The following is a 17,299-nucleotide window of genomic DNA, read 5'->3' on the forward strand; positions in this document are numbered from 1 at the left end:
GGTGTGGTGCAGTGGGGGTCAGCCCTCCAAAGAGGCACCATGCAGTGACCCCGGCAGAGACCAGCAACCTCAATTCCGTGGTGGAACACTGAGGCCGAAGACACATGCGCAGCGCTGGGCGTGGGGTCCACGCCCCCTCCCCTAAGCACTTCTGACCCCACCAAGGGGGTGAGTGAGGGGTCTGCGGGGACCAGAGCAGACTGTACTCCCTGGGAGGGCTGTCCATGGAAGGGGTTCAGCGCCCACTGGGCAGCTGCCCCTCTGCGAGTCCACACAGTGCACACGTGTTACAGGATGTGTGAGTGTGTGTGTGACTGCAGCCCGCACAAGGGCGTCACTGACCAGGGGACCGGAGCTTGTTTTCATCTCACTAGCAGGATCCTCTCCCCCAACCCCCACCAGCCTGCATCACAGACAGAACACTCCCAAGTTTACTCCCTGTCCTCAACCCCACTTATGTGCAGGGCTCTGGAGAGATGGGGGCCAGAGGGGACCAAGGGGCATTTTCACCCAGCTTTCTGTCTGTGGCAAGTGGGTAAGCACTCAGAAAGGTCGGCAGGCCAAACCACCAGCCAGGAGCTGGCCACAGCATTGGAAACCCCGAAGGCTTGTTCTGTTGTGGTCTAGAGTCGCTGCGAGTCAGAAGTGGGCTTGGGATTTTTGGTTTGTGCCAAATGCACCCCACAGAAGGTACAGAGACCCCTGAAACATGCTGGCCAAAGCTGGACCTCTCAAACCACGTCCAGAGTGAGTTTGTGTTAATGTCTGTTGTTAAGTGCCGTTGGGTGGGTTCCGACTCATAGTGACCCTGTATAAAGTTCCTGAGGAGCAGCTGGTGGGGTTGAACCGCCGACCTTAAGGTTCACAGTCCAGTGCTTATCTTACAGTGCCACCTCAGGAGTCTGCGTTGATGTCCAGGACAACAAACAGGAGGACACAAAGGAGGCCATCTGGACAGCAAAGCTGGAGATGGTTTCGTATCTCGATGCTGGAGGGGTGGGGAGTGGTGGGGTGGGTTACTGCAGTCTGGGGGTCAGGTTACTGCACCCCAAATGGAGGGTCCCATTCATTACTCATCGATCCCCACCTGCTCTCGGGCTGACCCGAAAACCCAAATTCCAGGAGGCACCCGATGGAACCTACTGCCTTCCACCTGCCACCCAACTCTCCCCTGGGACCAGCTGGCTGAGCGCAGGTTTCAGGCCAAGAAAGAGAAAGACCACCTGGGGCCAGCGGAGCCTGGGAGCGGGGTAGGAGGGAGTGGGTTTTTGGGCATCCCCTGAACCACATCCAGCCCCCGAGAGTTCTGAACCCACATGACCCAGGGCACCTATGCCTTGCAAATCCCCACCCCAGCCAGGGGCTGTGGGGACACGTGAGGAGTTATGGTGGATCCTGAGCACAGCCCGGGGCGGGGAGGTCACACAGACCTCTAGAGAGCAGCCCCAGCCCACCGGATGTAGGAAGAACCTTTGGTGGAGCCGTCTGCATATTGGGGGGCGGGGGTGGGAGAGGACGCTGTTCTTAGGGCTGTGCCCCCTGTGGACGTCCTCCAGCAGCATGGGGCCAGGTAGCACCTGGTCAGGTGGCCATTCTCCCTGTAGGCTCCACGGTGGGGTCTGGGAGTCTGGTCAGCCAGACTCCAGTGGGTATGAACGGTGGGATTATAGGTGGGCTTGTAAACCCCTTGGCCATGACACTGCACACCTGGTCTCCAGGTTCAGGGCTGCCTCTAGCTCTGACTCGCAGACTCTCATGAGGGTCCCTGTCCAGTGTCTGGGTCCACTCAAGACCCCCAAATCAGAATGAGGATGTGGATCCCCAATTACTGAGGGGGCAGCCGCAGACCTGGTAGGGACATGGTGCTGACAGATGCCCAGAGGGGTACCTGTTACTGTCCACTGGCAGGAAACTGGGCTGCACAGACTGTGGACCTGGGCCTTGAGAGTGGCTCTGTCCTGCTGTGGGGACTGCTCCAGGTGGACGCATCACACAGGGTCAGCGGGGACCCTTGGCGGGGTGCCAGCTACACCACAAACTCCTGGGGCGGCTGGCCTTCTCCGAGGAGGTCCAGGGACAGGCATTTCAGGGCTCTCTTGCCTTGGAGGGTGGACTGGGCTGCCGGGGCCCTCCAGGAGCAGCGGCTGGTGTGGCTGTGTGTGGAGGGTGGGGAACTTTGTCCACACACGTTGTCCAGGCTCCAGCTGTGCTGCTCAGGAAGGCCTCGGGTGCTGGTCCCTGGGATCTGTGGACCAGAGCACAGGGAGGACTGAGGTGCCCTGTCCCTGTGCTGTCCCTCCAGAGGTGTTCACAGGACCAAAGCTGGTCCACAGATGACTACCAAGGACTGGCCTCCCAAACTGTCACCCACTCAGCCCTTAATCACTGACCTTGATGTTACCCCCCCCCCCCCGCCAGTATCCACACAGGGCCTTTGCCCAACCCCCAGAATGTGCCCCCAATGTCATCCCTGGCCTGGTCCTGTCTGGACCACCTGTGAGTGGGAGGCAGCAGGGACTGATGGGTCAGTCACCTACGTCGTGTGGGTGGAGATTCTGAAAGCAGGGAAGGGGATAGTGTGTGTCCATCGGTCTGTAAGCCCCAGGTCCCCAGCCCATCATCCCCAGCCCCCAGGACACAGAGGACCCCTGTGGACAGCTCAGCCCCACCCCAGTGACCACAGGAGGGCAGCTCTGACAAGAGCTTTAAGTTAAGAATGTTCGGAAGAAACTCTGAGAACGCCCCTTATTAGAGGTGAGCAGTATGATTGGTGCAGGAATGGGTGGGGGACAGTGAGAGACCCCCCACTCTGGGGACCCAGGGCTTCTCACAGTCCCCCTCCCCACGACCCTCTGACAACCATGGCTGTGGTTTGAGGGGCAGAGTAGCCGAGTGCGACCCTGCCCTGTGGTGCTGACCCCCCCACCCCAGTCCTGTGTCCATCAACAGAGGGTCTCTGGATAGACAGCCTGCGGAGCAGTGGGGTACCTGTCCCCAGTTTCCATCCCCGCCAGGCATGCAGACCCTTTCCTAGATTTCCCTACGTCTAGCCTCTCCTCTAAGTGAGTCCCCTCCAGAATAACCCAAGAAGAGGAGCCGCCTCTCCAGAGCCCTGGTCTGGGCCCTGGCCCTCTCGACACACCCAGCTGTCCACTGCCCAGGCCGGGGAGTGTGCAGATGGGGGTGTGGGAGTGCTCCACAAGGCGGCCCTCAGCCCCAGACCCCAAGGGGCTAACCCACAGGCAGCAGGTTGCAGTGTGGCTGGGGGAGATGGGAAGATGAAGGGGGTCTGGGCAGATCTGCGCCCACTCTGCTGTCGTCGTACCTGGTGCAAGGCGTCGGTGCTCTGGCCTTTCATCTTGACTAAGGTGATCTGTGCTCTGGCCAAGGGCTCCCGGCCAGAGGCTGCGGGCCAAGGGGGGTTAGCTATGGGTGAGAGTGAGTGGGATCCTGGAGGTGGGATGGGCATAGGAGACAACCACCCCCAAGACAGTCCCCCCACACCCACACACCTGCCCAGGGACCACCCCTCCACATCTCGGGCAGGTTCTAAGACTGGGGAACCCCAGGCTCAGCTCTGCCCCATGGGTCTGGGGACTCCAGAGTCACTGGTACCCTAAGACCACAGGAAGCTCTCTCACATGCCCTGGTTCCTCCCTGGACTATCCCACCGGGAATCTGGCATTGTGGCCCTGCCCACTCCATGGGGGCCCACTGACAGCCGCTCACTCACCGGTCCCCAGGTCCCGAGGGTCCCCCTTGGCCAGGCTGTGGCTGGCTTGGCTGCTGGAGCCCTCTGTAGCCACCAAGGGCTCATCCACAGACATCTCCCGTGACTCGGGTTGGGTGTCAGCCTCGATGCCGGACGTGTGAGAGCTGCTGCGGCTGTTGCCCGAGTGGCCACTGTCCCTACTGTCCCTGCTGCCCTGGGAGTGACGGTCATCTGGATGCATGTCCAGCTCTAGCGTGTCGCTGACATAGGACTCACAGTAATACTTCTTCTCTGTTGGGATGAGCAGAGCATGGGGGACAGACAGCCACTGTGCCCTGCTGTGCTGTCCTGGATCCCTGTCCAGGGCTGTCCCCAGCAAACACCACACTGGAGCCAATGCCTGGGAGAGGCAGTGGTGTGTGTGTGCCACACATACACACCAGCTACGTACACTGCACACACACATAACACAACACCACACGTACACAAGACATACACATGCCTACACACGTGTGTAAACACTGCACAGTGAGTGCATGCATACCACACATACATGCACACACATATACACACCATAACTAGCCACATACAGCACACATGTAACAGCACACATGCCATACACACATCATACACATACATACCAAACACCAACCTCATTCATGACATGCACACACCTACACACACATGTAAACACTGCACAGTGAGGGGGTCACACACCATGCACACATGTATACACACCACAACCAGCCACATACAGCACACATGCCATAAACACATAATACCACGCATCAACCTCATACATGACACACACATGAAACGTGCACACTTATACACACCTCAATCATATAAAGCTAAACACATACCACACATGTGCATCACACATACAACACACACGCTGATACATTCATCACACACCAACCACATACAACATGCACACACAATGCACAACACACAGCTAAAGGCACATTTACACACCACACACTACATATATTACACAATTGCACACAGCACACACAACATACACCTATACATGCACCATACACCAACAACATGCACTACACACATACACATACCACACACCTATACACACATCTACACACCACACACATTCACTACACAGATACACCATGCACACACAAGGCACACTCCCATACACACATGCACATGCATTACACATTAACCATGCAATGCCCATGAATGTATTCACACATTTAACACCACAGCCAACCACCTACACTACATATACACATGTACACCACACACACATAACAAACACACCGATACACACACCAAATGGGGTCAATGATGCCCACCACCCGGAATACCTGGGGGGCATGAAGCCAGCGTGTGGTCCCTGTGAGGAGGGGGAGGGTGCCAGTCACCCTGCGCTCCCCAGGCCCAGGCCGCACCCACCTTTCTCCTCCTCCAGCTGCTGTAGTTGCTGCAGTAAAGGCTGGATGCTGAGGTGGAGCCCGTGGCTGGTGCTGAGCAGATGCAGCAGGTGCCGGGAACGCACGGGGCAGCCCGTGTAGTAGACCAGCTTCCGGGCCGAGGGCAACCCGTCTGGCTGGATCTCGAATCTCTTCCCCTGGAGGGAGAGAGGGCACAGGTAATGTCCCAGGTCAATCCTAGAAACCGAAGCAGCAACAGGAAGAAGTCAGCTAGCCACCACCATGGGAACACCACGTTTCCACATGCACACAGATGTTGCAGATGCTGCAATCCAGGGCCACATCCTGCTTGGTACTGAAGTCTGAGAAAAACAGCGTCCAAAATAGCGTCAGAGGAAGCCTCTGGGTGGTGCAGTTAACACTCTGGGCTCCAGAGTGAAAAGTTGGAGCTGGGTGTCCACCCAGAGGCACCTAGAAGAAGGACCCAACGATCTACAGAGAAAATAGCCACTGAGAATCCCATGGAGCACATTCTGCTCTGACACGCATGGGCCGGCATGAGTGAGAGTTCAGTTGATACCATTTGGTTTTAACATTTGGTAGGAAGAAGTGTTTGCTGAAAAGTTCCATGTTACAGTACACAGCTCATGGGCGAGGTGGAAATTCAGGCCTGGAACGCAGAGCTCCAGAATCCCTTCTTCCCTGCCCTCCAGAGGTCCTGGGTCCCGGGACGCCCTGGGCTCAGGGACAGCGGTATGGTCTTCCTTACTGCCCTGTTACCAACTCTAACCCACGGGGACCACACCCGTGCTGAGTGGACCATGGCGGTCAGGCCCGTGACCTTTCAGAAGGGGATTGCCAGGCATGACTTCTCAGGCACCTGGACGGGCTTCAGCCTCAAACACAAACTGCTGGTACCACCTGAGGACTCTGCTACAGGAACAGGTGTGTCTAGAACTAGGCAGCCCACGCAGGTGCTCTTGGATGGACTCTGATTCTCCCGTCACTTTTGCCATGTGGGAACCCTACTACCTTGTGTGCATGGGACGTGCACGAGGGGAGGGGACAGACCTGTCTCTCATCTCGGTCCCGGTGTTCTGCGTGACACCAGGGATCTGGGGCCTGACTCTGTACCTCACCCATGCGGAGGGCCAAGTCCTAGTTCATTCCGCTGGTGCAAAGTCATTAGCTGCCTGCCCCTGTTCTGTGTGCAGGAAACCCCATTGCCAGGAGATACCCACCAGGAAGGCCAGCTTGCCAACTCGAGCCCAGGGGAAGTCATACAGCAATTTCCGGGTGCGGTTCACCTCCTGAGAAACACGGGGTAGTCAGAGGGGGCTGGGAGGAAGGGGAGGAACAGGGAGGCTCCCCAGGCCCACAGCTCTCTTACCTGGTAGATAAGCACACCATTAAGGGTTAACCCTAGAACAATGGTAGGCTGGTCTTCCTTCTTGTCCTAAACACAAGATGGAAAGTTGGAGAGCCGGCCCCTGGGAGGGGGTCTGAGCCTATCCCTCCACCCAGCGTGTTGGGGAGAGTAAGCAAGAGGGACAGTTTGCTGAGCCCAGTCCTCTGGCCCAAGGAGGAAGATGGACAAGTGCCAACGTCTAAGCAGAATCAACCCATCTGAGAGGTGCTCTGCCCCTTCGGAGTGTTAACTGCCATCAAATTGGTTCCAACTCATAGTCACTCTCTATTTGGTTTCTGAGAGGCAGCTGGTGGGTTTGAACAACCAACCTTGTGATTAGCAGTCCAGTGTTTATCCTACAGCGCCACAAGCATCCCAACGGGGAGGGAAAAAGCCCAGGTCATCCTCTGGGCAGAGGTGGACAAGAGCCAAGGTCCTCCACATAGGGACACAGAGCCTGGGCCCTCCACACACAGAGACTCTCACGTATGTCCACACATGCACACACATGCAGATGAACATCCACACACGTGCACACACATGCACACGTGTCGGTGTACACACATGCACACAGGTGGGCACACACCATTTTTCCCGGAGCTTCCATCTCCATGTCTAGCTGGGCCCTGCCACACTCAGCCCCCTCTCTGCATGGCTTTCTGCAGTCCTGGCTGGGGAGGGACAGCCGCTCCCCTTGCTCTTCCTGAGCGGGCTCCACACTCCTAGATACTAGGTTCTGGGACCCTCAGCCCTCTAACAGCGCCTGACCACCTGCCACACAGGGTGCCTCTGCTCGGGTTCAGATGGGCCTGGCCTCAAGTTGGCTCCTCAAATCGAGGCCCTGGTCAAGCTACCTGACCCCTCTGAGCTTCAGTGCCCCCACTTGGTGTCTTCCAGGATGGGGTGGGGTTGTGTAAGTGGACTGGCTCATCACAAGGTTTCCCCACGGGCATTCCTGGGAGGGATGGAAGGGCCTTGAGAGCCTTGCCCTCCAGAGCCGCCCACAGACCTTGTGCAGCCGGAAGAAGTGGACGGGCACATCGTCCAGACGGCAGGCCTCCCTGATGAATCTCAACACGGCCTCCCGGGGACTCAGGCCCCGCTGCTCACGGTGCACGGCCGGCGCGTGTCGCAGCACGTATGCAATGCCCCACTTGGCCAGGATCTGTGGGGCACTGGTCAGTGATGCCAGCCCTGCCCGCCCGCTGCCCGCCGACCTCCTCCACAGAGCTTGCGGCCTTGGAGCAAGACAGGGCCGGCCTGACCAGGGATGGGCTCCCCACGTGATGACCCTTTGCCCACCCCACCAGCCTTGTGGGAGCTAGCACCATGCAGTCACGTGGATGGGTCTGGAAGGGATGGAGAGTATTCAGCCTTGTGGGGTCAGAGGGGACCGTGCTCATGGGGAGGGGCTATGGAGGACTGGCTTTCCTGGGGGCGGGTGTGAGGGAGGAGGCGTGGCCTTGTAGGGGGGTGTGAGTGGTACAAATTTTGAGGCGGGTGGGGAGGACCGGCTCTCTAGGGAGTGAGGTGATGTTGCTGAAAACCTGCTCCCTTCTGGGCACCCTGTCCTCTGATGTCTCCGCATGTGACCATAGCCCCCCCCCCCCCCCAGTGACTCCCCATGGCCAAGGTAGGGAGGGGAGCTGGAGAGCAGGCTCTTAGCCCTGGGGGTGGGGGCAGGGTAGCGCAGGGCTGGTGGTGGAGGAGGGTGGTTGGAGAACAGGGTTTAGGTGGGGGTCAGGGCAGCGCACCCACAGTGGGAAGTAGGCCTGTGGCTCGAAGTAGCGGCCCACGTGTGCGGCCTCCCTGTGGTTGCCCAGGTCGGCCTGCAGCCCGAGCGCAGCCAGCAGGAAGTAAGCCTCTTCCTGGTGCGCACACTCGGAGCGCAGCACCTGCTCTCGGAGGTGGCGGTAGTACAGGTGCCTGGCAGTCCGGTCCCTGGAGGGGGGAGTGGGGAGACAGGCTTTGGAGGGGCACCACCTTGCACACTCCAACCAACCAGTCTCTGAGGGCCCTCGTCATTCGCTGACCCCCAAAATGAATCCCATCCAGGTTTCCAGATGACTCCCTCCCTGCCCAGGCCCGGCAACTCAAGTAAGGAAACCCGACAACTTTAGTGTGACCCAACGCCTTCCTGACACAAATACCACCTGAGGGGTTACAAAGTCTGGTGTTCAGAGATGTTGCATCTGCATAAAGTTGTCTTTAGTATTTCATTCCAAAGAAGTGATGATATACCAGCCAATCATTCAACCATCCAACCATCCAACTAGTCAACCACCCACCCGCCAACCATCCACCCACCTACCCACCAATCAGCCATCCGTCCATTCATCCATCTAACCAATTAACCAAACAATCATCCACCCACCCACCAACCAACCAACTAACCATCCATCTACCTGACCAACCAAACAACCATGTATCCATTCATTTATCCATCCACCAACCAACCAACCAACCAACCAACCAACCAACCAACCAACCATCCATCCATCCATTTATCCAGCCAACCAACCAGCCAACCCATTAACCAAGCAACCATCCCCCCCCCCCCCACCCACTCAACCAACCAGCCCACCAACCAAACCAACCACACAACCATACAATTAACCAGTCATTCACCCACCCACCCAAAAAACCAGCCAACACCAAACCAACCAACCATCCAACCATGCATTCAATCAAACAACCATTCAACCAACCAACCAGTCAACCCACCCACCCACCAACCAAGCATTCATCCATCCATGTATTCATCCAACCAACTAATTAACCAATCATCCACCCACCTGCTCACTCACTGCCCCCCCCATCTAACCAACCAACCAGCCAATATAATTCCCCCGCCCCCAATAAACTCAAATGTAAAGGTTTGGCATTCACAGGACTTGCATCTTGCCTTGGTAGGTTTACATGATTCCAGGGAATGTCTGAAGAAATCATAGAGCAGTAGATACCTTATAACCCTTCCATTTTCCACATAGAACTGCACCCGGAGGAAAGCAATGAATGGGGCATGGGCTCTCTCACCTCCCTGTGGGACATGACAGAGAAAACAGAAGGCCCCGTGAGCATGCCCCAGGAAAGGATGGCCAGCTGGCCACCTCACCATGCAGCAGTCAGCCTCACAGTGCTCTGGCTCCCAGTCTTGATGACTGTGGTACTGCACTGCTTTACCTTTTGATTTTAAGGGAAGGAAAGTATTGCAATCAAGGCCCTTTCTACCACCTAGTGGTGGAGTTGCTTCATCTGCTGTTCCCACAGTCGACTTCCAGGACAAGATCCCAAGGTAAGACACATAGAATGGCTGGCCAGAGCAGGGCATTGCCCAGACAGGCAACCTCATCAGGAGGGACAGCTTTCCAGACAAGTGGGTGACAGTCACAACAAGGGGCCGTCCCCGTCTGTTTTGACTGAGTGACGTGTAGGACAGAGGAGACTGCATCCATCAGGTTTTCAAGGCTGTCAATCTTTCTGGGAGCAGACAGCTTCAGCTTTCCCCCAGAGTGACTGGTGGGTTTCAAACACCTACCTTGTGGAGAGCAGCCCAGTGCTTAACCCACTGTGCCACCAGGGATCACTTTCCACCAACCCTGCGACTTTCCACTCACTTTATGGGTTTCCTTCTTCCAGTCCTTAGAGAAGTATTTGCTGAGTTTCTGCTCCAAGTCCATAAAGATGTACTCATTGTCTGTAAAGGAAAAGAATCGCCTACATTAGAGATGCTCCAATCATTCCAGTTCTCAGAGTCTCTTGTAATAATTGAGTGAACTCACACAACAGAAAATTCCATCAAATGAATGTAGCCTTTGCTGGCTGTCTTGGGCTGACAATAGAGGCACGTGGGAAGACGTGCCAAATACTGCTTCTTAGACTAAAATGAGTCTCTAAAATGCAGGGCTATGAGACAATATTGGAACTGGATGTGCTCATGGGCACAAACTTTGGGAAAACAGTTCAGGAATATATATCCAAAAACCCATCCTTGACTGGGTAATGCTATCCCAGATTAGAACAGCACACCAAATGTCACGTTCATGTGATTCATAGCCACGCTGTAGCCCCAGAGAGTTTTCAAGATTGTCCATCTTTCTCCTACAGAGTGACTGGTGGGTTTGAACTGCTGACCTTCCAGTTAGCAAGTGAGTGCTTAACCTCTGCACAGCCAGGGATCCTTGCTATAGAATTTTTGGTGTTGTTGTTATGTGCCGTGGAGTCGGTTCCGACTCATAGCGACCCTGTACAGGGTTTCCAAGACTGTAAATCTTTACGAGAGCAGAAAACCTCATCTTTCTCCCACGGAACAGCTGGTAGTTTCGAACTGATGACCCTGAGGTTCACAGCCCGATTCGTAACCACTACGCCACCAGAGCTATAGAATAAGTCAACTGAAAATAGAAATGCGGTCATCCTCAATATTTGTAAATTTAATATCTGGGAGTTTGCCTGCTTGCTGAAATTAATCTGTAACCTCCAAGATCAGAGCTCATGGCTTTTGTTTCTGTGGTTATTTGCAGACAGGTGCAGAGAATCCTAAAGCTTGGAGTCGCCCGACACACAGGCTTCCAGGGGTTCTGCCTTCTTGTTTTGGTTCTTATGCTGTCACAAAGGGCTCAGTCACAATCAATTTACGAACCACCAGCCCGTGCCTTTCAATCCCAACTCCCAGAATTCCTACAGGACAGAGCAGAACTGCTCTACAGTTTCCAAGGCTATTAGATCTTTACAGAAGCAAACAGCCTCATCTTTCTGCCGAGGAACGGCTGTTGTTATTAAGTGCCATCCAGTAGGCTCCTATTCATAACGACCCCATGAACAACAGAGCAATTGTGTCTGTGTTAGCCACTGTGTCCGTCCATCTTGCTGAGGGTCTTCCTCTTTTTTACTGACCCTCTACTTCAGGGCTGTGTAACAGAAACACCACAAATGTGTGTGTGTGTGCATGTGGGGGGGGGGTGGGCTTTAAAAGCAGAAACGTATCTCTCACAGGTTAGGAAGCTACAAGCCTGAGTTCAAAGCACCAGCATTGGGCAGGTCTTGGTCTCTTTTCAGCAGCTGTAGCCCCAACACTCCTTGGCAATCTCCATGTGTTCTGGCATCAGTCTTGTCTTGGCTCTAGAAGCTTCACAGTGCAGGGATCCCAGGTGAGAAGGACACACTTTTCTGTCTTGGTAGAAGTTGCTGTTGTTGTTGTTGTTAAGTGCCATCAAGTCAGTTCTGGCTGATAACAACCCAGTATAGGGTTTCCAAGGAGTAGCTAGTGGGTTTGAACCACTGACCTTACGGTTAGCAGTGCAGTGCTTTTCCCACAGTGCTACAGTAGGACTCATTCGGTGGCAGTAGGTTCTTTATCTCTGCTCACTTTTCTTTCTTTTAAAAAACTCTCTTGTAAGAGAAACTATATTGCAGCCCACACCCCCAGGAAACAGATTTACACAGGATCAAACTCGTGATGAGATTAAGGGTGTTATACCTTCTTGTTGTTAGGTGATGTCTAGTTGATCCTGACACATAGCGACATAACGGATTCCTGGCCAGTCCAGAGCCATCAGCACACCTGTTTGAGTCCCTTGCTGCTGTCATTGTACCAATCTATATCTTCTGGGGTCTTCCTCTTTTTCGCTGACCCTCCACTTTACCAAGCACGATGCCCTTCAGGGACTGGTTCCTTCTGATAACATGTCAAGTATGAGAGATGAAGTCTGGCCAGCCTGGCTTCTAAGGAACATTCTGGCTGTCCTGCTACCATCACAGATTTGTTGGTTCTCTGGCAGCCCATGGCACTTTTCATATTCTCCTCCAACACCATAACTCAAATGTGTCAATTCTTCTGTAGTTTTCCTTATTCACTGTCCAACTTTCACATGCATATGAGGTGATTGAAAACACCGTGGCTTGAGTCAGGCACATGCTGACATGTTTGCTCTTGAACACTTTAAAGAGCTCTTTTGCAGAAGATTTGCCTAATGTAATACATCCTTTGATTTCCTGACTGCTGCTTCCATGGTGTTAATTGTGGATCCAAGCAAACTGAAGTCTTGGACAACTTTATCATGATGGTGTTTATTGGCCCAGTGGCGGCAGTAATGGGCTCAAGCATAACAATTGTGAGACTGGTGCAGGACTGGGCAGGGGTTCCTTCTGTTGCACATGGAATCACTAAGTGTTGGAGCAGACTCCACAGCACCCAACAACAGCTACAACGTTTACTGGACTACTTGTGAGGATTTTTCTTTTTTTTTTTTTACATTGAGGTGCAATTCAAACTAAAGCCTGTGGTCTTTAAACTTCATCGGTAAATATTTTAAGGCCTCTTTGCTTCCAGCAAGCGAGGTTGTATCATCTGCATATTGCAAGTTGTGAATGAGCCGTACTCCAATCCTGATGCCACATTCTTCTCCATATAATTGAACTTCTTGAATGATTTGCTCAGCATACAGACTGATTAAGTATGGTGAGAGGCTACAACCTTGGCACACACCGCGCCTGATTATAAACCATTCAGTGTTCCCTTGTCTGTTCTAACAACTGCTCTTGGTCTATGTACAGGTTCCTCATGAGCACAGTGTGCTCTGAATACCCATTCTTTACAATACTATGCATCGTTTGTCATGATCCATACAGTCAAAAGTCTTTGTGTAGTCAACAAAGCACAAGTAAACATCTTTCTGGCATTCTCTGCTTTCAGCCAACATCCATTTTATGTCAACAATGATGCTCCTTGTTCCACGTCCTTTTCTGAATCTGGCTTGAATATCTTGACAGTTGGCTGTTCATTTACTTTTGCAACTATTTTAGAATGATCTTTAACAACATTTACTTGCATGTGATATTAATAATATTACTCAATGATTTCTGTGGTCCGTTGGGTCACCTCTCTCTGGAATGGGCGTTAGTATGGATCTTTTCAAATTGGTTGACCAGGGATCTGTCTTCCCAATTTCTAGATGAGTGAGTGCCTCCAGTGACGCATCACTTTGTTGGACTATTTCATTTTGTATTCCATCAATTCCTGAAGTCTTATTCTTTGCCAACGCTCTCAGTGCACCTTGGACTTTTTCCTTCAGTATCATCGGTTCTTTATCATATGCTACTTCTTGAAATGGTTCCGTATCAATCAGTACTTTTTAGTACAGTGACTTCGTATATTCCTTCCATCTTCTTTTGATACTTTCTGCATCATTCAATATCTTGAATTGAATTATAGAATTCTTCAAGATCGCAATCTGAGACTTCAATTTTTTTATTCAGTTCTTTCAGCTTGAGAAATGTTGAATGTGTTCTTCCCTTTTGGTTTTGTAACTCTAGGTCTTTGCACATTTCATTGTAATATTTTACTCTGTCTTCTTGAGCTTCCCTTTGAAATCTTTACCCAGCTTTTTCATTTATTTATTCCAGTTGCTTTAGTTTCTTTGTGTTTAAGAGCAAGTTTCAGAGTCTTTTCTGACCTACTTTTAATGACCCTTTGCTTTCTTCCTGCATTTTGCCATCCTCCAACTCTTCATTAGTGTCTAATGCATCAAGTCTGGTCTTGAAATGATCTCTAAATTCAGGTGAGATATTTTCAAGGTCACATTTGGCTCTGGTAGAATTGTTTTAATTTTCTTCAACTTTAACCTGGACTTGGATATGAGCAATTGATGGTCTGTTCCCTAGTCAGCTGTGTTTTGGATGATGGCATTGAGCTTTTCCAGTGGTTCTTCCCACAGACGTAGTCAATTTGATTCCTGTGCATTCCATCTGGTGAGGTCCATGTGTAGAGTTGCCTTTTATATGGTTGAAAAGGATATTTGCAATGAAGAAGTCATTGGTCTTGCAAAATTCTATCATGTGATCTCCACCATCATTTCTATCCCCAAGTTTATGTAGTCCAACTTCTGGTCACTGCTCTTTGTTTCCAACTTTCACATTCCAATCACCAGTAATGATCAATACATCTTAATTGTATGTTTGATCAATTTCAGACTGAAGAAGTTGGCAGAATTCTTCAATTTCATCATCACTGACTTCAGTGGTTTGTGTGGCTTTTAAATGGTCTTCCCTGTAGGCTAGTCTGGAAGTTCAGGTGAAACCTGTTCACCTTGGGTGACCCTGCTGGTGTTTAAACTACTAGTGGTATGGCTTCCAGGATTATAGCAACAGGCCAGCCAGCACGGAACTACAACCAGACAGACAAGTGGTGATGATGCCCACTCTCAATTCACTTGTGGTTTATCACATTAGATGACACCTTTGGGTATCATCACAGCCCTGCCACATAACATCATTACATGGCTGCCAAACTCCTGAGAATTAACAGCTCAGCCACGCTGACAACTTTTTTGGGAGAACACAATTTAATCCATGACAGTGTCCTTTTCCAGGGACCGGTCCCTCCTGATAAGATGTCCAAGTTATGTGAGAGAAAGTCTCCCCATCCTTCCTTCTAAGAAGCATTCTGGCCATATTCTTTTTGAGGCAGGTTTGTTTGGCTAGTGGTTTGGAACTGCCCACTTTTGTTAGCAGCTCAGCGCTTAGCCCACAGTGCCACCAGGGCCTCTTTCTGTCTGTCTCATGCCGCGGTTGTGGCCTTCCTGCGCTCGCTATCAGTGATTCCCAGGCACGGTGCTGATGTCTCCTCTTCCCAAGTATGGGAAGTGGCAAGGTTGTGACCCACTTGTGGAGGATCTGCGTGTATGAGATGAGCTTGTCCAGCCTTGAGTCCCTGTTCATAGCTGATCGGCAATGTGCATTAAGCAGGTGCCTTTACACAAAAACACAAAGAACGTGGTCACGTCTGGTCAGTTGTGGGCAGTGCTGTAACTGGAGGCTGGGGCTTTGGCCAGAATCTCCCTTGGGGAAGAGGTTCAGGGTTCAGTGGGTTTTACAGAACGTAACGGCTGTGGAGATTGAGAATGAAGTATCCACAACTCCAGTACCAACAACCCAGGCTTTAAACTGCTAGCCTGCTTATGGGGGGTGGGCTGACCAGAGGTGCCACTTTTAAACTTAAGTGTTGTTAGGGCGTTGTGATCTTGTGGTTCTCATAAAGTGGGCAACAATGACCCTACAGCACAAGAGGAATCCTCTCAAGGCAGGTGCTCATTGTAAAGAGCTGTGTCTACAGTTCCTTGGATCCCCGAGAAAGTCCAGAGAAGCGTTGCCTGCAGGACCGGGAACCACAGAACCAGTCAGCACATAAGCTAGACCCGAGGGTGGGTGGTTTGCTGGTTAGTGGAGGCCGGACCCTTGGGACTTGTAGCTACAACTGTGTTTACATCTAAGACACTGACAGGTGGCTTTCCTTCAGGGCCCCCCACCCCCAGGACAGTCAGAACAGCTGAACGTTGAAGGAGGCCTTGGGAATACAGAGCTTGGTGAGGGCACAGGTCTGTACTCCCCGTAACAACAGTGAGGCATGTTAAGAGGATGTGTCGCATCAGCTTCTCATGGGTGTGTCATGGAAAAGCCGATAGGAGGGCCCTGGATGTCCTTGATAGAACAGTTGTCCCCTTCTGGAAAGTGCTGTCCCCAGCTTATGCTTCACAGGTGAGGCGGATAGGGACCCCCATGCCCACCCACCCTGTACTCCAGAACCCACTACCTCTCTCCTGGGGCCCACACCCTCACCCCTTCATCTTTGCTGTTTCCCGTCAAGGCAAGAGGAGTGAGGCACAGAAGGCCGCCATGTCGTTCCCACAAAGCACATGGGAGCCCCATCCTCTTCTAAGTCCCCTCCTGCCTGGTCCCAGCCTTCCACTCCCAGGAGGCAGATGTTGTTGTTGTGAAGTGTCATAGTGTCCGTTCTGACCCATAGTGACCCTGTATAGGGTTCCCGAGGAGAAGCTGGTGAGCTTGAACCGCCAAACTTGCAGTTCAAATGACTTTGCAATCTAGTGATTTAACCCACAGCGCCACACCAGGACTCTAGGAGGCAGATAAGGGACTTCAAATCCTTAACGTCCTCCCAAGTCTAAAGGAGGTCCCCATTGGAATTTCCTCACAGTGAAGGTGGACCATGGGCTCCCCGCACGCCCCAGTACCCTAAAATAATTCCTCTAGGACAGAGCGCCCCACTTCTGTTGTGAGGACCCAGCTGCCCCACAGGCCCTCTCGTGGGTGACAGGCCAGGCTAGAGGAGGGCAGATTCCTTCTCTGACTGCCCACCCATGCCTGAGGCCCTCCTCTGACCCTAGGAATGCCGCCTGCATTCCAGGTTTAATGAACTGCTCAGGCCAAGAATCCCACTGCTCTGTAATCCCTGGGCCAGGGCTGCAAAGCCGCCCCTTGTCTGGTCCATCAGAGGCCCAAAGAAGGTCCACTGGAGCCTTGACCTACTCCTCATTGGGAACCAAAGGCCATCAGTGAGGGCTGACCAGGGGTCTGCTGTTCCTGGCCTGTCCTCTTGCCCTCCCACTCCACCCAGTGGGGAGGAACATTGATAGGACAAGCAGATGGAGGGACAGGCAAGATCAGAGTATAAGTCAGGAGAGGTCTCAGAGAAGCTCAGCATTATACTAAAAAGTTCCAGGTCTCTCAGAGCCTGTTCCTGTTCCAGGATGACCAGAGGTGAGAAGGAAGAACAGCCACACTGCCTGATGCTGCCCAAGTTCAGGGCTGGACTCACTCTCATACAGGGCCACATGTCCTCAGGGCTCTGCCACCATCCCCCTCACACGGGGACACTCGCCTTTAGAAACGCTAGCCCTTCCCAGCTAGACTCACTTCTCGGCATGTGGGCCCCCTGCAGGCACCCACAGGTCTATGAAGTCCTCCTGTGAAGCAGATCAGATCTTTCCTTGT

The 17,299-nt window shown here is 52.7% G+C and overlaps 1 protein-coding gene across 1 annotated transcript; it reads right to left on the reverse strand.

Moving 5' to 3' along the window:
• Positions 1-2,026: 2,026 nt before the first annotated feature.
• Positions 2,027-10,206, reverse strand: LOC102842411 (FERM domain-containing protein 1-like). The gene is made up of 10 exons (XM_006871195.1): positions 10,129-10,206; positions 9,475-9,551; positions 8,266-8,452; positions 7,521-7,676; positions 6,494-6,559; positions 6,345-6,413; positions 5,126-5,300; positions 3,734-4,003; positions 3,326-3,405; positions 2,027-2,245 (listed from the first exon to the last, which is right to left on the reverse strand). Exons 1-10 carry the CDS (start codon positions 10,189-10,191, stop codon positions 2,027-2,029), a joined length of 1,362 nt encoding a protein of 453 aa, XP_006871257.1. The 5' UTR covers positions 10,192-10,206.
• Positions 10,207-17,299: the final 7,093 nt, after the last annotated feature.

Source organism: Chrysochloris asiatica, unplaced genomic scaffold (genome assembly GCF_000296735.1).
Source record: "Chrysochloris asiatica unplaced genomic scaffold, ChrAsi1.0 scaffold00162, whole genome shotgun sequence".
In the NCBI taxonomy this organism is placed as follows: domain Eukaryota; kingdom Metazoa; phylum Chordata; class Mammalia; order Afrosoricida; family Chrysochloridae; genus Chrysochloris; species Chrysochloris asiatica.

Coding starts and splice junctions, on each gene's coding strand:
- LOC102842411 (XM_006871195.1), bottom strand. CDS start 10,191: ATGGACTTGGAGCAGAAACTCAGCAAATACTTCTCTAAGGACTGGAAG. Junction 6,414..6,493: donor ATGGTGTGCTTATCTACCAG/GTAAGAGAGCTG, acceptor CGTGTTTCTCAG/GAGGTGAACCGCACCCGGAA. Junction 2,246..3,325: donor GCACCGACGCCTTGCACCAG/GTACGACGACAG, acceptor TCTGGTCCACAG/ATCCCAGGGACCAGCACCCG.